The sequence below is a fragment of the Hydra vulgaris genome, chromosome 12, assembly GCF_038396675.1.
Source record: "Hydra vulgaris chromosome 12, alternate assembly HydraT2T_AEP".
Classification (NCBI taxonomy): domain Eukaryota; kingdom Metazoa; phylum Cnidaria; class Hydrozoa; order Anthoathecata; family Hydridae; genus Hydra; species Hydra vulgaris.
This window is the reverse complement of record NC_088931.1, coordinates 19,889,300-19,912,622: the sequence shown is the minus strand read 5'-3', so window position 1 is coordinate 19,912,622 and position 23,323 is coordinate 19,889,300. Positions and strand designations below refer to the sequence as shown.

Genomic DNA, 23,323 nt, shown 5'->3' with positions numbered 1-23,323 from the left:
ATAGCAAGTTGCTATGCTGTCATAATTTTTTATATTATTCTGTGAGCTTGATTTGGGAACATACTTAATATTAAGTTACTTTGTTAAAGTAACAATACTTTACTTTTAACAATATTGATCCTCTTTTTTTCTCTATTCATCTGTAGTTCTCTCCATCACAACAGAAAATGAAATATCTTCATAACAATTTTGCTTTCTGTAAATTTGAAGAATTTACTTGTCTGTTGTTTTTTCAAAAGTTTTATATGAATCAGTTTTACTATCTCTAACACCTTAACGACTTAACCAATGTAATTGACAACTGATTTCTTCCTAGTGTAGGCTACAACTACTCATTGCTTTGGTTTAAACGGAATGTCAGCTGTTTTATCAATTGATTCCATAGAGTCATCACTGTCATCTTGAAGTTTTATTTTAATTTCAGAATCTCTATCTGATGATGTTGAAGGCTCAATTTCTTTATTCTATCTTTCTTTCTTTTTTTTTGCAACAACTGATTTTGCACCAGTACCATTACATCATGCTCGTTTTCCCTGGTCTATTGAAATCTTTTGTTTTTTTTTCTCACATTGAAATCAGTTGATGTTATCTCTTTGCCATGAATAATATTTTCCCTCTTTTTTGTGTTTGTTTGCCAGGTTATTTGAATTCATAGTAATTTTTTAGAATTTTATTCAACAAATCTACCAAGCATTTATTTAACCTTTTCACCACCAGACTTCATCTCTGTTTAGTAGGGATACTCTGCAAACAGAAAAGCCAGAAATCAGGTTTTGTTCTTACTGTCTTTAATTCAATTTCAACCCAGAAAAGTGTCTTTGGTATTGTGCCTTTGATGCGACTTTCTTTGCGTCAACATTCAAAGATTCTCCTCAATTTTTTTTTCATGGATCCAATGATTGTAACATGCAATGGTTGGAGGAGATGAGCTACATTTGGTACCAAACAGGTGAAATGAATATCATTTGCTTGAGCAGCCTTAATGGCTAAGAAAAAAAAGCGACAAAAATGTTAATAGTGATGACTTTTGGTCCACGATCTTTAGCAATGAGAGAAAGAAATATTTATAGAAACCAGCATTCAAAGGCTCTCTTTGAAAGCAGACAAAATACACTGTCAGCAATGCATTTAATCTGCTTTTGGCATTAAATGAAACTATACATCCAATCATATTTTGGTAAATTGTTCTTCAACTGTCTGTCTTAAACACTGCACAATGGGCCAGAATTCACTTTTAATGGACAAAATTAATAACTAATTATTTATTTACTAAATTTGGCATGAATACTTATATGAGGTCTGCGCTTCTTATGAAAGTGATATTTTTATATTTGGTTGCTATGGATACCTAATTTTGCTTAGCAACAACCTATTTTTGGTAGCTGCAGATCTTTTATGCATGTTATGTACTTTAAAATTATTTTTGCATTAATATCAGGTTTGCATTAATATGAGGGGAATATTTATCATTTGGTTGCTGTGGTTACCTAGTTTTATGGATACCTAATTTACATAGCAACAACCTATTTTGATAGTTGCAGATTTTTCATGAATGCTATATTTACTTAGTTTGGCATGAGTACCAATACAAGGTCATACTTTATATGGAAGTTATAATTTTTTTAATTTAGTTGCTATGAATACCTATATTGCTTAACAACCAGATACTTTCCTTAGTTACACGCAGATAAATGGATTTTTTGAATAAATTTTTATCGGATTTTCAACCATCCTATTTTAAATAACTATTAAATATTTAAGTAACTAATTTTAAGTAAAGATATAGGTCATTAATAATAAAAACAAAAAATATTGCAATAAAACATTGACAATTTGAAACACATTAACAATTTATAAAACATACATACATGCATAAAATAAGAAATCATTTTTTGGGTGAGTCAACAGTTGGAGCCTGAAGCAAACCACTAACTCCTTCTGAAAGTTGAGATTTTGAATTTTGAGAACTTGACATCCTTATGCTGCTGATTATTGGCTCTGATGAGCACAAAAGTCAGCATAATACATCATAGTTAGTTTTCAAACGACTGCATTTGCGTGTGTAGTTTTCACGGAAACATTCAAATCTTTGTTTTGTGCTTCCTGTGTCTCTTCAGAGAGTGTGCCAATAGGCAAGACCATTCTCCTCACAACCTCATGTCCGTGTAATAATATCTTGTGCAAACTTTGTGGCATGTAATACCATAGGTAGCTCTGTACAATCAAATGAGCCACCTAAAAGAGGCAATCAATCATGTAATTACAAAAGCTAAGTTATCCACAGCTCAATATAGAAATAATATTTAAAAATAAATTTACCTAAAGGCAGTACTTTTAAAATGCATCTGCATTAATTGGCAGAGCTGATGACAATGTAGCCAAAATGACATGCAACTTTTTCAGTAGTAATACATCCAGTTTTTAAATTTCAGCCACAATACTTTAAATTTGGCACATTTATATAATGAATTAAAACTTTTATGTTATGCCAATTCTATTATTAATTTATTCCAGCTTAAAATAACATTAGCATCCATAACTGTGGCTAAGAATTACCTTTTAAATGTTAACGTGTAATGAAATGGCAATCAATACTGTTGTTATGCAAAAATAATTTAAAGAATTAGGATCCATAGCAACCAGTTAAAATTATGACTTCCATAAAAAATGTTAACCTCATTTTAATACATGTATTTAATATAGTGTACATAGCACAATTAAAAAACTGTTAAAATAACGTTTATGTAAAAATAAATTGTTGCTATGTAAAATTTGGTACCATAGCAACCAAATTGTACTCAATTTGTAGCTTGAATATGTCTGTCTACGTCCATAAAACCATGTGTGTTGGCTTCCTTACATATTAAAGAACAGTTTATGACTATTCGTTAGCTGCTCTAACCCGCCCCAAAAAAGATGCATTTAATTTGGCACATTTAAGTAATAAATTTAAACTTTTGTGTTGTACCTATTTTAATATTCATTTACTACACCTTAAAATGACATTAGCATCCATAACTGTGGCTAAGTATTACCTTTTAAATGTTAAATTATAATAAAACAGCAATCAATTCTGTTGTTATGCAAAAATAATTAAATTGTTATGCAAAAATAATTAAATTGTTGTTATGCAAAAATAATTAAACTGTGTAACAATGTAAGCAAAATTATGAAAAAAAACGGTCAACTTTTCACCAAATTATTATAAAGCTGTTCTGGAAGATGATTAAGAATTATTTAACAACAAATAAAATAACTCCAGAACTTTAATTAGATATATATATAAAACATTGTATATAATTTTTAGACAGATTGGATCATGTCAAAGTTTTGACTTATGTCCATAGCTGGCCCACTGTGCACTTGAGCAATCCAGAAAATGTTTGACCATTAAACAAAAGTCTAATCCATCAACAGGCATTTTCAAATCACAAAAAATGTTTATTGTCTTCAAAAGGTGATTTTTGCAATCAGAAAGTGCAACTGATCTGACTTGTTTTCCATGTTTACCTTTAATTCTGTTGTGCAATGTCCCATACATAATTGTAAATATTTTAGATGCTTTCAGAAACTCATGAAAGGGTATTTTCAGCAATATTGAAGGGCTGCTGAAACCCAGTTTCCAAAAATGAACTATAAGCACATATTAATTCTTTTTGTAGTATGTAGTACCTGTAGGTATATTAATAAAAAAGTTGTTATAATATTTCATTACTGTTTAGAATATTTTTTTTACACCTTTTTTTAAACTTTTTAAAACTTTTTTCATTTTTTAACAATTTTTACCTGTTTTTTACCTTTCAAATAGATTTGATGAGATTTTAGTAAACTTTTGATTATTTAAAAAAAAAAAAAAATTAAAAAAATACAAATGATAATAAAATAATACCAGAAAGATAAAACTGAAAAAGTAACTTCAAAAATTTTCAGAAGGCTCAAATGAACCTTTCAGTTTAATTTTGGGGTGACAAAGTTGATATGGTCAAAACTTGTTATCTTGAATCAGTGTTCATTGGGCACTCATATGCATTTTTTATTGCAAAATAAATGCAAGCATTTTTAACTGTACTAATTTAGATAAATCAAAGATTTTACAGATGTCATCAAATAAATCAAATATATATTTGCTTTTTCTAGGTGAACAGAGGAAAGAGGATCAACTTGATTTTTTTTTAGATATTGGAGTCTATCATTATGGTCTTTGAATTGTTCTTGGCAGTTTCAAAGTAGGAGCAAAAGCAAGCGATTGGGAGCTAAATAAGAAATTAAAAATGCCAATGTCTACATGACTCTCCTAGTAGACGAGCAACCTATGGAAAAATCACTGGAACACTTGATTATCCTTTGCAGTTACTATCTAGATATACGTAAATATACGTAAGAAAATATCAAAATCAATTAAGAAATGCAACATGTAAAAAAAGCAAGCAGTTAATATAAAAAGTATTTGCACAAAGAGATAAAAAAGATGAAGTTGTATAAATAAATTTGAAATGAAAAATTGTATGAAGTACAATTGAAATGAAGTTGTATGAATAAATTTGAAATGAAAAATTGTAGATGAAAAATGTAGTTAAAGCAAAGTAGAGAGTCTTGCAAAGTGAAATGATGTCTTTGAGTGTGCTTTTTGAGTTTAAACAATTGTAGTCAACAGGCATGGGAACTGAACATTAACTTTTTAATTCATAATTACCTTGTTATATAGATAATGACATTTTACATTATTTTGGGCTATCATTAAAATTAACCATTAGCGAGATCTCGTCTCGTTCTCGTTTCTTGTGAGAAATGAGACTTCTTGTGAGAAACGAGAAATAGAAAATTCTCGCGAGAAGTAGAACGAGACTTAAATATTATATTATTTTCCAAATTAAAAATTATTATAATTTACAAAATGCTTAATAATTTGTTTTTTTAATTAATTAATATTTTGACTCCGTTATTTCAATTAGATTTTTAATTAGATTGTTTAATTAGATTTTTTTTAAAAATCTAATTAAAAAATTTTAATTAGATTTTAAATATTTTTAATTAGATTTTAAATACAAAAACTTTTTGTATAAAATGGCGCACTTTCGACTTAATTTCATTAGTTTACCAGTGGAATTCAACTTGACACATATTGTTCATATTGAAAAGAAATATTTTTGCCTCATTTCAACCATCAAAAATGTCACCAAGAAAAAACAAAATCTGGAGATATTTTCAAAAAACAAGTGACGGTGCTGAATGCAAGGCGTGCAAAAAGTCTTTGAAAACAAGAGATGGAAACACAAGCGGACTTCATCGTCATCTCGAAAAAAAACACAGCCAAGATTACGTTGAGTATTCTGAAAAAACTGACAACTCTCTTCTTCCTCCTCCTAAGAAGAAACAACGAACCATGGTCGAAATGCTTGAAACAAAGTCCAAATATGACAAAGACAATTCCATTTAAAAACAGTTTGACTCTGCAATGCTGGATTACTTTTGCACTGATCTGGCATCCTTTTCAGCAGTCGAAGGAAGAGGTTTCAAGAAATTGTTTGACATTGCAAACCCTAAACTGAGCCTTCATCACAGAACAACATATTCAAGAAAGCTTTCAATTCGGTCAAGAGAAGTTCAAGCTGGAATGAAGAGCATAATAACGGAGGTTACGCCAAATCTAAAAAGTGCTGCATTTACTTCTGACCTTTGGACTTCTAGAGTTCAGGACAGCTACATCTTTTGGACTTTTCATGCTATTGACAAAAATTGGAGACTACATCACTGGACACCCCATGTCCAACAGTTCCCAGGCAGACATACAGGTATCTTAATTGAAGGAAAGTTGGATTCTTTCTTAGAAGAACTAAATTTGCCTGCTGATTTGCCAATGTACTGCGTGAAGGACCAGGCAAGAAACATGAAACTTGCAGTCAAATTGTCAAAGCGTCTTGACCAATACTTGTGCAACAATCATATTTGGCAATGTGCAGTTCGAGACTCATTTGGAATGACTGCTGAAATGGATGATGCGTTGCAAACGTGCAAAGATTTGGCTTCTTTAACTCACTAGTCAACAGTTGCAGCTGAGTTGCTTGAATCAGAATCAGACGCTCAAGGAAACAATTTTAGACAGTTACGCCAATTTGTTGATACAAGATGGAATAGTGAACTGGATTGCATGGCTTCTGTCCTACATCTAAAGAGTGCAATTATCAGCTTATGTGGAAATGAAGATATTTTTTCTTCAAAGACCATCAGTGCATCACAATGGAAATCAATCGAGGGAGCAGTAGAAATTTTGGCACCACTTAAAAATGCTACAGAAACGTGTTCGGCTGAGTCTATTCCAACAATTAACACTGTCACCGATTCTCTTTATTTAATCGATGACAAAATTGATCAATTTATTGAGACGGATGGAAAAAATGGCTACGGTGTCTTGTATGCAAAAAACTTGAAAAGCTGCATTGAGAAAAGATTTCCTCTTTGTCACACTAGAAACTTATTGAGTGCTGCAGCAAACTACTTAAATCCTGCTTTAAAGGGACTTCACTTGAAGCTCTTCAAAAAATTTTAAACAACAAAAGAATGGTTACCCAACATGTTGCCAGAGTCCTTTCAGCAGATTTGTCCCCTAATTCAAAACTGAAACGCAAGTTAAACGTCAGACTTGAAACACAAGAGCCAACATCTGAACTGAATCCTATTTTGAGCGAAATGTGCCAGTATGAATATCTCCCTGATGCCAAAAAAGACTTTCCAATTCTTGATTGGTGGAAATTGCATTCAAATACATTGCCAGAACTCTCTTCATTAGCTAGACAAATTTTAGCTATTCCGGCAAGTTCAACTAAATCAGAGAGAGTTTTTAGCTCAGGTGGAAATGTCGTCCGATCATCCAGACACAACTTACACCCAGAAAAAGTAGAACAAATCATCTTAATCAAAGAAAACATTGTCTTGGTGGAAAAGTTTGGCAAAAAAATTCTGATTTAATATTTGAAAAAGTTGTTTACATTTGACAAATGTCATTTGTGTCTATTTGTCAAAACCATGTTTACATTTTTTTTTTTTTACTTGGGTTTTAATAAATTTGTTTTCAAAAATTGTTAAATTTCTTGTCTCGTCTCGTTCTCGGTCTCATGAGAAGTACTAACTTCTCATCTCGGTTTAAAAAAACCTAGTCTCGCTCATGGTTAATTAAAATGAAATTCCTGGAAATTTTTTCTTATTTGTAACTTTTTTTTTAATACTACTAGAAATAATGAAGCAGATGTCCTGAAATTTATCATCCTAGGAAAATCCTAGAAAGTTCTGGACTTTTAATTTTTTTTTATCCGGTGAGAACCCTGTGATTCAAACAAACCTGCATTAGTTTGCATTTGACAGACTATTTTCAAGTATAAGCTCTTAAACTCTTTGGTTTGTCCAATTTATTACACTATTTGTTGTATTTATTACACTATTTGACTGAATAACTGAATTATTGGAATAATAATGCCTTTTGTAATGAATTCAAATGTTAAAAATATGAATTTAAAAAAAAAAAAAAGTTAAAATTAAATTTATGGACAGCAAAAATCTTAAAAATATTGAGTAAACTTTAAAAACTGCAATATAGTGTTTGAATACAAAAGATCAAAGAACTTTTTTTATACAAACTCTTGAATAAAATATTGAAACATATTAAAGTTTATTTCTTATCATTATTTTGTAGAAGTTTATTTATTACTTACCTTTTAAGTATGGTTAAAGTGGCTGTTTAACTAAGTCCTAATAAAATGTTTATTTTAATAGAAATAAAATTTTAGATATTTTTCTGTTTCCATTTTATTTACATTAATAGAAACTTAATTTTTTATCAACTCTTTTTTTTCTTTAACTTTTAGTTCAAGAAGTTGTGAGACAGTTGATCTAAAACTTTTATCTGCCAACAGTTTTTTTTCCTTATTTCACTATTATTTAAGTATATCATCGTTTACAAGTCTATTATTGCAATTGTGTTAATTACATTTGAAAATTTCTAATAACATCTAAATATGAAGATCTTTACATGACTGGTACTTTTGATTATTATTTAGTCGTGACCTTAAATGTATTTTGTCTTTATTTTTAACACATGATGATGAACTGAATAATTTTTCACTTTGGTAAGACATCAAAAAGTAGCATAATTTGTGTCTATCATCTGATAGCAAATTCTCTTGTTTTCATTTTGTCTAGAAAATACGTTTAATTTATTTAGCAAACATTTCACAATAATCAAGATTTCTGCACTGTGGTTATACCATATATTAAGATTATTTTAACTTCTCAATGCTGGCAGTTAAAATAAAAATTAAAATACACAAACATTTTTAATTACATACATTACTATTTTAAAGGTTGCACAAACACCTGGAGCCTGGGTTATAACTGGTGGAACAAACACTGGTGTTATGAAACAAGTTGGTGAAGCATTACAAGGAACTTCAAAAGCATGCATAGGAATTTCAACATGGGGGATCATTACCAATGCAAACAAGTTAATTTCTGCAGGAGACAAGTTTGGAGGAGGAGTTGACTACCAAGTTGCATGCAGTTTAGTTCAGAGAGGTGCATTTTTAGATCACAATCACACACATCATTTAATGGTTGATGATGGTTCTATTGGAAAGTATGGTAAAGAAATATCTTTAAGGTCAAGACTTGAAGAGTATATTATGAAAGAAGGTTTGTGTACTATATTGATTATCATGCAAACAAAAAACAATAAATATTAATAACCATTAAATTTTAATTAATGTGTATTTAATAAAATGTATAAATATTATTTTTAGTTCATGTACCATCTGTTCTAATGGTAATAGAAGGTGGGCCTGGAACACTTAACACTGTTTTTGCAGCTTTAATGAAGGAACCTCCTCTATCTGTTGTTATTATTGTTGGTAGTGGTCGTGCTGCTGATTTATTAGCTTATACTTATAACAGGGTTGTTGATATAGATTCTGTATATAATGTCTGTGATAAGTTATTGTTTAATAAACTACTTGATCTTCTGCCTGAGTTGCAATCTCAAACTGAAGAAAGGCAAATGGATTTTTATAAAGTTGTTTTAAACTGCATGAGGAAGAAAGATTTTGTTAGTATAAAAATTTTTATTTTTTTGACTTTTTATTTTTTTCACTTTTATTTTTTTGAATTTTTTGAATTTTTAGATAACTTTGTTTGAAATTTCAAATAAAAATGGTGTAGATGAAGCGATTCTTAAAGCACTTTTGACAGGTTTTTGAATTTTTATTAACTTATACATTAGAACTAATCTTATTTTGAACAATAAATATCCATAACTAAATTCCAATTTTTTTCTACTAGTCCCGGTCTTCCATTAGTCCCATAGAGTGGTCATGGTCTGTAAAAATCAAGTATAATAATAATATACGTTTCTCAAGAAAACCTATCAGAGATATAAATCAACTCATTACCTAATTTTAGAGGTTTTTATTTTAAAATGGTTGCTATTCCTAAACAAAAACCTAAAAGTTTTTTTTGATTATCTGCTGTACATTTTCCTGTAAATCTGCTTTCTAAAGTATTATTTTATGTTTTTATTTTTATTATTTTGATTGTTGAACATTTGTGTGTGCGTGTATGTGCGTGTATTTATTACTGGATTTTAGTAAATGTTTCAAAAAAAGTCTTTATTGTGTAAGTTATGTGAACCCTTTCAACTTTAAACCTAGTTAAGCCTTGTCCTTAATCTCTGCAATTACCTGCCCCTTTGTATCATTAGACAAAAGAACAATTTCTCATAACAATTTTCCTTTGGACTGTGTTATCTGACAATGGGATTGCCTTCAGCTTTTTCTCACAATCATCCCCACACAACTCAGGCCTTTGCAAGAGCTTCTGGCCCGATGAAATTTTTGTTTAATATTTTTTGGTTCTTCATTCATGTTTTTATTTAATAAAGAACTTGAATCAGTCTTAGATCTTGAATCAATTTATTACAATATCTCCTGCCAGTTCCTCTACCATATTCATCCATGATGAATCTAAGATTCATCATGGATAAATGTGATAGAGGACCTGGCAGGAGATATTGTTATAGAGTTTTACATACGCACCACACTATTAGAAATAAAAGTTTCTGCTAACCCTTAAGTAAGAATTTCTGCCAAGCCCTTAAATATCGGGGCAATCTTCTAGAAGGCAGTAGCCAGGTGCAGTTAACATCTGTCTAAGATGAGTATTTTTATTAAGACACTATCTCTATAGTCGCAGCCAAAAGTGTAAGTATGTCGACTGATTTTGACACTAATGTTCATAAACATACACATAAAACTACAAAGTATTGTTTTTTATTGAACTAAACAGCAAATTATCATGAACTAAAACATTAAACATTGCACACTAATAAAAATAGTAATTTTACTATGTCGTGTGGCCTTAAGTTTAATACTTTGTGTGGCATCCTTTATTTCTTAAGACAGTTCTTATGCACCATGGTATCAAATAGATTAATTTTTTACAGTATTCTGGGGTTATTTCACTAATCCATACACGTTTTATTTTTTCTGAAAGATCTTCTACTGAACAGGGATGCAGATTTGCAACTTTTGTTTTCATAACCATCCAAACATTTTCTATGAGGTTTAGGTCTGGGGAAGTTCCTGGCCTTGGACCCAAAATCTGTTAGCCTTATATTTGTAATTATAATAGACTGTTAAAAATTCATATGTGAATATTAACATATTGGTTGATAGCTCCATAAATTGTTGGTCGTTATTTATGTAGAAAAATGAAGAGAGTTATTTAGGAAATTCAACAAACTAACACTTTGCTTTCACTTTTATACCCTTACAAAAATATTCTAGATTATTACTGAGCATCCCTCGTGTTTTCTGCTACACATGTATACATTTAAAGTGCATTTTAAACACACAAACTTAACTTTATAGTTAAAATTTGACCTTGAACAAAATCACTCATTAATGTCAAAGACAAAAACCCAACAGAAAATTTCCTTGGAATACACACAAAAAGTATGAATCAGCCAAATCGATTTTGATCTTCTATTAAACAATGTACTCATACTTTTGGCTACGACTGTAGTTTACCTTTTACTCAACCAAGAGTCCCAATTATTTTAAGTTGTCAAAGTTAACTTCTAGTATTTGCTTAAAAAGGGAAATCTTTCTAGATTGTAGAACTTAATGTAGGTTGTACTGGATTACTTGTTACCAGTTACATTGTGACCATGATAATCCTGACCTGACCTGAGTTTCTGGATTTAAAGAAATTACTGCAACATTCAATTGGAACATATTACTAAAACAATTACACACAAACGTAATAGAAACTTTATCCAATCAATAAAAATCCAATACTAAAAAAGTTTTTTTTTTTGTGTGTGTACAAATGTTTTATTAAATTAAATTAAAGCTTCTTTAAAGATACTCTTTTATTACAACTGCTTATAGGAGGTGAGGAACTGTCATTGTATAAGCAGCTAAAACTGACATTGTTATGGAATCGAGCTGACCTTGCAAAAGATTGCATTTCACTATCTAAAATTAATGATACAGCTGTAATGGATGACCATCTAAAGCAACAGATGCAGCAGATGGTTAGACTTTTTTTTATATATTTAAGATCTTTGAGTTTTCAGTTTTTAACAACTTATTGTACTACAAGAAATCATGTGTTTACAAGAAATCTTGTGTTAATATACGTTATAGAGTGTAAATTTTGTGTCATGTTTCTAAATCACCCATAAAATATTGTAAATACAATGTCATTAAGTATTATATGTTAAAAAAATTTGATTTATTTTTCAGGAAAAAGATTTAAACTCTGTAATGATCATGGCTTTAGCAATGAACCGAGTTGATTTTATAAAATTGTTTCTTAACTTTGGAATCAGTATTCAGTCTTTACTTACGGCAGATGTGCTTCAGTTTTTGTATGGTTATGGCTTTAAAAACCACCTTTCTGTTTTTAAAAAATTAATAAAAGATAAGCATTATTTACCCGCCACTGGAGGTTATATAAAAGTAATGAAGACATTGTGTAGGTACGAAAATTATAACCCCGCAAATATTTCTTTATCACTAAAAAAAATTCAAAAAATTATTGGCAAAGCTTGTTCCATATTCACAAGGAATAAAGAAACAGATAAGTTTATTGTGGTGAGAATTTTTTTATGATTCAAGTTAAGCTTAGTTTTATGCTCATGTATGTGAATCTATTTTGGTTTTGTCTATTCTGTATTTGTATTTGTGTTGATAGCTGGGGCTAAAAAAAAATTATAGTACTTTATATATTATAAATTCAGACCTTAGAATTAGGGTCAGCATTCGGCAATGCCAATCTTAAAGTGTTTAAGATCAACAAAAATTGCCAACTTGTTTCTTTGTCTTATGGTTAGACCATTGTATCTAATTTTTTTTTGCTGACCTGATGCCAACTTCTAAAAGATTGATGTTGGCAAATTATTGCCGACCTCATTTTTCCTAGTTCCTAGGGTTGTAAATTTATGCATTTATATACTATTTGTTAAATATTGACATTTATGTATGTGTGGACATATATATGTATGTATATATATATATATATATATATATATATATATATATATATATATATATATATATATATATATATATATATATATATATATATATGATATATATACATATATATATATATATATATATATATATATATATATATATATATATATATGTATATATATGTATATATATCAGCCCTTGGGATTAGGGTTGGCATTCAGCAATGCTGACCTAACTGCCGATTTTAAAGTGTTTAAGGTTGCCAAAAAAATTGCCAACCTCATTTCTATGTTATACAGTTACCTCTTTGTGTCAAATTTTTTTTGTCGACCTGATGTCAACCTCTAACAGTTTGAGGTTGCCAATCTATTGACTCAAACTGTTAGAGGTCAATTTCAATTTTCCTAATTCTGAGCAAGTTACAAGAAAATAAACAATAGAGTTAAAAAGAAAGGAAACAGTTTGCTGAAGACTTAAAAAATTTGTAGGTTGTATAAGTCAGAAAAAAAATAAAGATGGGTGAAAGTTTTAAGTTTTTTTGATGTGCTAGGAAATAAACTAGAAAAATAAAAATTTTTATAGCATGGAGGGACAGATGCCATAAGAGAATTCAACTTTGCTGAATTACAAGCTTGAGAAATGTAGGCCTTCAAGAATGACTTTAATACTGTGTTTAGAATGAAACAATGTGATATTAAAACTTTTATATAAAGAAACTAATACTAGAGATAGTTGGTCAGAGTTTTTTTTAGAGTTTTCTTGTGTTTTCTAGAGTTTTTTAGTGTTTTCTAGAGTTTTCTAGAGTTTTTAAATATTGAAACCGCTTATTAAGTACTTAATAATAGTTTAGCTAGGATTGAAGAAAATTCTAGAAAACACTTGTAATTTTTATGGAAATGTTAACTGAACTACAAACAATAGAAAATTAAAATTGAGGATTGATTTTAGCATCGGAAGCTAGAGTGATTTGGGTATTTAACAATAGATTAATCAGTTTAACTGGAATGACAGGAAGAGTATGGCCATTAGATTCACAAGTCAAATTAGAAGAGAAGGTCTTTGCAAATAGTTCTGCCTCATTCTGGGGAGAAGTTACAAAATAAGACCTATGAATTAGAGATGTAATGTTAGACTTACTTTAGTTAATGACGCTGTTAAAGATTTTCCAAAAATTTCTAGAACTCAACATAAGAAATAAAAAACAAAATTTAGTAAACTAAGAATAATGAAGCTTAGCATCAGATAGGACCTTTTTACATTAAATTCTTGCAATAATAAAATAAAACTTTTGTTCTCAATAAAGATGTTCTTGAAAAGAAGGACAAAAAAGTGATTACGGTTTAATATAGCAACTGTACAAGAAGGTGAAAAACATAGAGTAGAATAAGACTCAACCAAAGAGAAAGATTAAAAATTTCCATACCTGCTTGGATCCAGGAGGGTAGGTAAGAGGCACATTTATGCAATCATATTATGGGTTTATATGGGTATAAGTATGTTGCTATTTATTTACACGGTGTATTATTTGCTGAAAAAGAAGATGATGAACGTTGAATGTGTTTTATGAATCTAACAAGACAAGAAAAGGAGCTATAATTTTAGACAGAGGAGAAAAAAAGTCGTTTTTTTAGATGAATTCTTTAGATTGCTTGATAATTATGAGGTTGAGTTTAAACATCCATGCATATATATATAAAACATAAAATGAATTTCAAATAGAAAAATATACTTTAGGATGCATCAATTTTTATTGATTGATTAGCCCTGGCTATTTTTAACTTACTAACGAGATGGTTTGGTTAGTAAGTACTAACCTATTTTGCAGATCAGATCTAAGTTTTTTTTATTGTGATACTACCACTGAAGATTACCATCCAAAGTTTAGGAGCTGCTCCTACCATTGCCCGCAATTATATTAGGGCTTTGTTTTGATTTCCTTCTTTTAGATAAGTTGTCTATATATGATCAAAGAGCTTTACCTGCTCCAATATAGGATTAGTTAACCTTTGTGACTAGAAGTTAGTTAACATATTACTTTTGAATTTCAATAATTAATGTAGTTTTACAAGAATATACATTTTCTATATTTTTATTTATACTTTATACATTTTTATATTATATATTATAGTTTTTTTAACAGATACATAATAAACATTTACAGACTAATTAACAGAATGTATTAATAAGAAACGTGATTCATTCTCATTTACAATTGAACAGAAAAAATTGGACTTCATATAATGATGTTTAAATGACATTTAAAGTTGACAGTTACTACATTTAAATGTATACAAGGTTCAAAGATCTGAATAAATTTGCTTAAAAAAAAATATTGAGTTTAATATGGAATTCTTAACTTAATGCTTTATGTATCTGAAAATGCTTTATGTATTTGAATGCTTTATGTATGCTTTATGTCTATGAAAGAATGTTCAGTTTTTTAATTTATTCAAGTCAACAGTAACTACATTTAATGTAGATACTGTTGACTTTAAATGTAGTTACTGACTGCCCAAATCCAAACAAAATACACAAACCATTATATTTTGGATATTTTAATAGTTCATTACTTTACTGAACACAGAATATGATTTCAGAATTTGGCTTTTGATAAAACTAACCTATAATTACTCAAGGTTGGTTTGTTCATGTTGACCTGTTTAACAGATTTGTATGCCATGAAATAGTGGCAAAGATAGTTGTAACTTAGTATTCCTTTGATAGTAATAATGTTGAATTATCTACAGCAATTAGCAGAAAAAATGATATTTTACATGTAGTAAGTTGCTGATTTAATTCGTGTAGTGAATTTAAAAAAAAAAAAATTTTTTGTTAATGAAATTGTTACTAATTTTTTCCATAGGTTAACAAAGGACAGAAAGAGTTTTCGCATCCATATAAGCAACTGTTTTTTTTTGCTTTGCTTTCCAATATGCCTGAATTGGCTCATTTTGTATGGGGTTTTGAAGAAGAATGTTTATTAAAAGCATTTTTTGGTATCGTAGTCAATAATTATTTAGCAGAGAAAGCAAAAAAACATAATCTTCCAGATGACATCAAAATTAATATAGAAAAAAATGAGTTGTATGAATTTATTGGCTTTTTTTATTTTTATATTTAGATAGCAACCACATTTTAAAAGGTGTTAATAAAAGTCATATTTTAAAAGGTGTTAATGAAAATCATTTTAAAAGGTGTTAATAAAAATCATATTTTATTGATAAATCATTAAAAGGATTTTTTTGTCATATGAAAGTTTATAGTAACAAATAATCAAAAATTTATATTGCATAATTTTGAAAATTTTTAGTGTGTTTCGCAAACTTTGTACATCTATGTTAGATCAATGTTTTAAAATGAACAGAGAGAAAACAGAAAAACTCATCACCAACATATCTTCAGAGTTTAATTTGTATACTTGTTTGAGCTTAGCTGTTTTGTGCGATCATAAGGAGTTTATTTCACACAATGCTGTTCAGTCTATTTTGAATGATGTTTGGTTTGGACCTATAAAGGATTTAGGTTTTTCTAGAATGCATTATTTATTAGCTTATTTTTGTCCTCTCTATATTTCTACATTTCGATTCAAGAGCACTGATCATGATTCAGTTAAACTAAATGAAAATGTTGTCAAAAATGAAGAAGCATATTCAACTGAAAAGTAAGAGTTTTTAAAGAAATAGCATTATAAAATATTATCTTTGATAAATGTCAGTTTGTTATTTAAATCCATACCTATACAATATTTACTGATTTTTCACAACTGCATAACTATATTTTTCTCTACATAACTATAGTAACAAATCATTTTGTTACTATAGTTACATTTATTTGTAATACTTGCTATAGCTATTTTTATATTTTTGAATCTTGATACTTATTCATTACTCAAATATTTTATACTAATGAACCACATATGTTCTTACCATCCTCAATAATCATTATATTTTTGTATGCATTACACCCACTTGTATATGTTCATACTTCACACTCTTGCTCACAATGAAACTCATGAGCTCATGATCTGAAGACAAAAACATAGAAATGTTTTTAGAAAAACTGATATTTTTAATTTTATAAAAAACTGCATTGGAATTTATTTTACTAATTAGGAAGCAAGATTTTTTAACTGTTTATCAATGTAGGATGTGACACTTTAATTTGTATCAATTTTTGGGGTGGGATGAGGGGAGTGAATAATAAAAAAAAATAAAGAAGTCATGCAATTAAAATTTATATTAGTTTTTGACAAGGCCAGATTAAATTATTTGGTTCCCACTCAGCTAAAGGTTTGTATGAAGTGTATGATGTAGTAATAATGTGAAATAAGTGACATTTTCTTTCAGAAAAGAAAAAATATTTAAAAAAGATAGCTGTCTCTAAACCATTTATTTTTCAAATAAATCATGTTTATCATTTTTTCAAATAAATCATATATAAATATGTTTATCATGTTTTTCAAATAAACCATGTTTATGTGAAAAACAAGCAGTTATAGTTTATTTTTGTCATTGAAACAGTTTGTTTTTTTACTTTCAGTTTTTTTTTTTCTTAAATTATTGTTTTTTTTTTAAATTACTTTCCATATATATTTCAATAACTTTGTTAATAACTTATTTTTTGTTTTAAATACGTTTAATTTAATTTTTTAGCCTAAAATCTACATACTGTTATATCAAAAGTATTTACAATTACTTTTGTATCCTCAGTATCCTCAAAACCCCAGTATACTCAAAAAAAAGTTAAATAGCATGATTTTTAAAAAAAAGCACAAAAATTCAATCATATCTAAATACTTTTTAAATTTTATATAAATTATGTGAAATAGTAACTATTATTACACTTTATCTAACATAAAAAAAACAAAAACAAAAACAATTGGACAAAAACTGTTGAACAAAACTACAGAATCGGTAAAAATCAACTAAGATGGGAAAATTCAATTTTTTTAAAAAGATTGGTAAAATTGATTATGATTTCTAATTTTTTACAGCTTTGTTGTTTAATGCAGAATACTTAATATGATCACTTTTCCCTTACGTTACAAATAAATAAACAAATTCAATCAGCCTTATTAGTATTACAATAATTTTTAATACTTGGTTGCATAACCTATTTCAGCAATAACCACTTGGCATCTGTTTGGCATGCTTTCAACTAGTTTTGTTAACAAAAATAGTTCATCTTCATTGCTAGGTTTCTGTCTTTGAGTTTAGCATCTAATATAAACCACAGATTTATCATTGGATTAAGATCAGGTGATTGTGCTGGCCACTCAAAGGTAGGTATTCCAGCATTGTTGTATGTATCTTTTATTTTTTCTGGTTGTATGCTATGGGTCATTGTCTTGCTGAAATAAAAAGTTTCCACTGGAAAATAGATGTGTTATACTTTTTTTAAATTGCTGAACCAAAGTATAATAATGCTTATGTTGGCCCATGATTCAATTATTTCTATACAGGATTCTCACTCCATGTGCAGCAAATACACCACAAACCATTTGTTTTTGTCATATTTCACTGCGGTAGGTGTGGTATTCTGGATTATATGTTTCACCTTTTTTTTCTTTATATTCTATCCGATTACCATAACGCAGCACAAAAAGTGACTCATCTGCCCATATGACACGCTTTCATTAGGGTGTGACAGTTGCCCCAAGTTTGTTGTATGATGCTGTTCATAATTTTGGTATTGTATTTAGTCATAAAAATAAGATATATAATGTTTTTTTTAGATTAATCCACAATTGAATGAGCACCGTCAAATTTAAAATACAGAATTTAGCCTAAAAATCACTATTTTCCCTACACTCTAATACCATGGTAGAGCTCAGAAAATAAAAACGTTTTTCTTATATTAAATACAGCTATGCAAAGTACAAGATGATATGAAAAAGTTTTTTTACATGATGTATTAAGTTATAACTGTCTAAATGAAATTACTTGTTTTCCTGGACTAGAAACCATGATTTCTTTTTTTGTGCACAAAATCGCTTTCACTGATTAGGAATCCGTTGTCTATCAGATTTTACTACTTGGAGAACATCTTGAAAGTGCTTCTCATCCCTAGTTACACCAAGAAAGTCATGGCACACCTTTACACCATGCTCTGCTGCTTCATTTACCACCTGAGTTTGTCGGCAATCAGCTTTTGATAGTCTTCCCTATTAATCCAATCATGTGCTGGAGCATAGAGGATTTTATAGAGCATACCAAAAATGCTAAAAAATCTGAATGAATCCGGCCCAATTAGGTCAACTAAAGAAGTACCATATTCTATTGTACGAGGAAGATTGGGCTTCCCATATCCTCCAAAGTTAAGTCGAACTCTCTTTGTGACAGAAGTTTTTTCAAAGATAAGAATGGATTTCCTCATTTCCTCTTTAGTTTCTACTGCTACTATAGATGAGAATAGAGCCAATGGAATCAGTTCCTCAGCTAAGTACTAAGTGTGCCAACTGAATGCCATACAAGCATTTTCAACTAGAGTTGAGTCTTGCTCAGCAAATTTTACCAGGTTTTCCACCACTGCACATATACTGAAACTCTGAACAGAACAAATTGTTCCAATTTTCTTATTTGGTTGCTAGTAACAATTTCAGCTTTTTGAAAATGTTCTTTGATCTGTCCAGACAGAAGCACAATCTTTAGAGTATAAAGGAGTTTACTCATCCACCTTGCTTTGTGAAAGGCACCAGGATAGCGCATCTTAAAGTTCTTTAGTTCAGATCCCTTAGTTATTATAAGCAAACAAAGCTGATCTAGCTCTTTGTAGTCACCTCGTGTGAAAGATTGTATTAAAGATTCATAAGAAAAATTAGCCATCTCTTGCTGGCATTACTTTTATAAACATCATATTAGGGTAATGATACATCTGATGATAGTTGAGGAAAATGTTTTTTGAACTTAGAAAAGTGAAAAAGATAGTAAATAAATGTTAGTTTGTAAGTTAAAATATAAAGAGTAAGTTCACTCATCCCTATTTTTAAAATTGGCTTTTTACTATTATATGAGTCTCTTCATTGATTGAAGGTAACACTAATGGTATATTCTATTAGACTCACCTTTGAAAGATCAAAATATTTGGACTAGTTGATGTCTTAACTTTCAAACCTTCCCAGCAATGACTCAAAAGTAATTCACCCACATGCCTTCGACAAGCAAACCAGAATAGGGTATGATCTAATTCCTTCTGACAAAAAACACACATGCAGCAGTTTTCTTTCCTGAAAAAGCATACTGCTACATTGTAGATGTAAGATCTTCATTCATATATTCTAAATTTGATTAATTAAGTTTACCTGTATTTGATGAAGTTGTATTAACAACCATACCAATAACATTTTCTTCACAATTTCATCCTCTAAGAAGTTTTTTATTTGCTTTTGATATGATGTCTCCAAGAACTTTACCAGTTTCTTTAGTTGATTTTGGAAGTGGCGGAACGCTAAGGATGTTCCATCAGCCCCAGACATAAGAATTGGCAATCGGTCATCTGTTCCTTTGGAATCAAGTATGTCCATAAGTTTTCCATCCCAATGCACAAGCATTATAGGCGATAGCATCCAATTTTCGTTGATCTTCAAACTTATTTTAAGTACAATGGTGGTTCTATACCCGTGGGCTTCATTTAGACATAGCTTGTAAAGGTCACCCCCACATTCTGCTACAAGAAAATACACAATTGCACTAAGTTGGGTTGATGAGATGTTGTTACGGATACTGCATGAAACAAGATTTTTTCAATATATGATGGGAAACAAAGATATCTATGTCACATTTAACTAATCTTCTGTGTTTCCTATTTTGTGCTATGGTGGTAACTTCTTCAATATTCTCATCCTGACAAGAGCTAGTGCCTTGTTCAAGATTTATCATTTCAAAAGTATGTTTACATGGGTTTATTTCTTCTCGCTCCAGATGATGTCTTTGTTTTTCTATTCACTTTTTTATCTTTTCTGTGACTACTTTATCCAACCCAGAGTATGTAGCTACTCTATCATTCAAAATGCTTTTCATAAATTCAATATCAACATCAATGGCATCTTGTTCACCTTTAGTTATCCCCTTTTTCTTAGCGGCCATGTCCTTTAGAACTGTGTTCTTATAAAATTTCATTGTCAAATTCAATTCTGATTTAAATTTTATTATTTTAGGTTCATCCTCTCATCTTCTATAATCTTTCAATTTCATCAAAGGAATGAATTCCTTTTCATAGTAATCGTTGATTACTCTACCAATATTGTTTCTGCCTTCTAGAGTTGGGATATTGGCTTTCTGATAGTGTAAGAGCACATTTTCTATAGCTGCAGATAAAGCTTGATCCCAGTGCAAATCTTTCAGGTTTGATAAAAGGCATAACAATACTTGTCTCTGTGTTGGCAGTTTAGAACCTTTAATTTTCTCGTCGTCATCTACAGGAATGGTGCCAAGTAAATTTTTTATGTACTTTTTTATCCATGATTATATACTACAAAATACAATAACAGTAATATGTAATAACATATAATAATATTTATCTGAAAAAATATCAATATATTTTTCTGAAAGGAGTTCAAGTTACAGTTCAAAGTCATTAATAAATAGTAATAAACTAATCTGAAGTAAACTTCTGATATTAATGACAATAATAGTAGAAAAAAAATGATAATAACAATAACAATAATAATATTTATTATGTTATACAAAATTGAAAACAAATATATTGGTTGTTTTCTTTCTTCACCATCATAATTTTATTGTCTTTGTTTCCACACTTGCACAGGTTAAATGTTAATACCTTATAAAGGATCTTGAGTACCTTGATTAAAAGTATTTTTAATTATAATTTAAAAAACTTTAAAGATGATCTGGTTCAAATAATGAAACAAAAACAAATTTAAGTAGAACAAAGATTATTAATAACAATAAAATGGCATAACTTACAACATCAGGGTCAGACTAGGGTTGAGGGGTTGGGGTCTGGGTATCCCCTCTGGCCCCTGCCAGATACAAAGGCCCTGGGACCCACTCTAAAAAAAGATGAACAAGTAAAACAAACAAAAAAACATATAAGTAATAATAATGAATAATGTTTATATGCTTCAATTTTGTAAAAACAATGCAATAAATATTGTAGTTATTTCTAGAATTGAATTACTTGTCACATTTTACTGAATAACATTACTAGAAATATCCTCTACCCTTATCTCCAAAAAACTAAAATTAAACCCTTAAGTGAATAAGGGTTTAATTTATTTGTGCTTAATTTTTTGCTACCATAAGGGCCTTATCTATGTCTTACCTCCAAGCCCCTTAGTGCCTGTCTGACCCTGCCCAATATACTGGATAAAAATGATAAAAAACAAAAACTTTACAAGGTCAGAGCTACCACAAAAATTGCACAATCTTCTTGAAATTTCACATAAATGCTAGTTAGACCCATATGGAATACTAAAATTATGAACAGCCCTCTACAATAAAAATTTAATGTTTTAGGGGCAACTGTCACACCCTAGCTTTCATTGATCTAAAGTTCAGTTCAAGTGCACCATTTTAGTCTCTTAAGACATTTTTTCTCGTTTATAAAAGGATTTTTTGTTTACCACCTTAAAGTAAACTCTTTACCTACCTTTATTTTTGCAGCAAGTCTATTGTTACATAAGTATTTATAGTTTAAATTTTGCTTAACCTTATTCACTGATGTAATATAGTTCTTCATCACTTCCCTCACAATCAAACAATCTCTGTGTAGTTTTTCGCTTACTTTTAGATCCAGACTTCCTGCTAATTAATTGAACTGCAGATTTGCTGCATCCAACTTCTTTTGAAATATTACGCAGAGACCAATCAAAGAGATTGTCCAATCAAAGAGATTGACCAATCTGCATTGTGCATTTGAATTATTCTACTTTTATCAAAGTTTGAAACATTCCTAAAATAACATGTAACACTTTATAAAGAGCAAAATTATAATCTTAAATATAAAACATAATTTTGAAAAAGTTCTTTTTTGACATGTAGTTAAATAGGGGACACACCTCCCTTTTTTAAATTTCTTTTTAATTTTGATTATTAAAAATGGAAAAAACTGAAACTTTTTGATCCCTGTGTAATAAGATATAAAATAATATATAATATAAAAATTCACGCCCAGGAGGTAATCCGCTGGTATTTAGAGTGGTAGCTCTCCAACCAGATAAAGAAATGTCATAGAATGAATGCTTATTTTACTGGAAAAAAACTGGCTTGTTTTTGGTCCAGGCAATCATTCAAATGCAGCTAAACTATTACATGATTGGTGTGGAAAATTCTCACAATCTCTGATCAATATAAAAGTTTAGAACAAAATGACAAACAAAATTTGTGTGAAATTAGCAAATTGAGATCTGACTTGAATGCAGCAAATGATAAATTGAAATCTTCTGGTATTTGAAATGATTGGGTTCAGATAGTAAAAAATGGGAGTAAAGTTTTAAAAAAGCCAGTTTAACAGTTGAACTGTTGAACAGTTGAGTGGTTGAAAATGTAACAATCAAAAAGTTAAACAAGAAAGAGAAACTAAAGAAAAATATTGTCTTTAAAGTTAAAAAAAGAAATATTTCTTGAAAAAAAAAAACAGAAGATGAACTTGCAATTAAAAGTATTTTGTCTTTTAATAATAAAGCTGAAGTGAACCCAGTATATATGAGAAGGTTGCATTCTAAAGATTCAACAAAACCTGGTCCTATTCTTGTTGAACTTAGTGAACCAAGTCTACGAAATCCAATACTTTTAACTTGAGAAATAGCGAGGCTCATAAATCAGTATATGTAAGTCCAG

At 29.4% G+C, this 23,323-nt stretch overlaps 1 protein-coding gene across 2 annotated transcripts in view; it reads left to right on the top strand.

Moving 5' to 3' along the window:
• Nucleotides 1-23,323, top strand: part of LOC100197824 (transient receptor potential cation channel subfamily M member 1) — a 62,136-nt gene that overhangs the window by 27,122 nt on the left and 11,691 nt on the right. For both annotated transcript variants that reach the window (XM_065812475.1, XM_065812476.1), the window contains 7 exons: nt 8,355-8,682; nt 8,790-9,091; nt 9,168-9,234; nt 11,433-11,578; nt 11,790-12,140; nt 15,388-15,608; nt 15,835-16,185. In XM_065812475.1, coding sequence (XP_065668547.1) covers nt 8,355-8,682; nt 8,790-9,091; nt 9,168-9,234; nt 11,433-11,578; nt 11,790-12,140; nt 15,388-15,608; nt 15,835-16,185 — 1,766 coding nt within the window. The remainder of the gene's footprint in view (nt 1-8,354; nt 8,683-8,789; nt 9,092-9,167; nt 9,235-11,432; nt 11,579-11,789; nt 12,141-15,387; nt 15,609-15,834; nt 16,186-23,323) is intronic.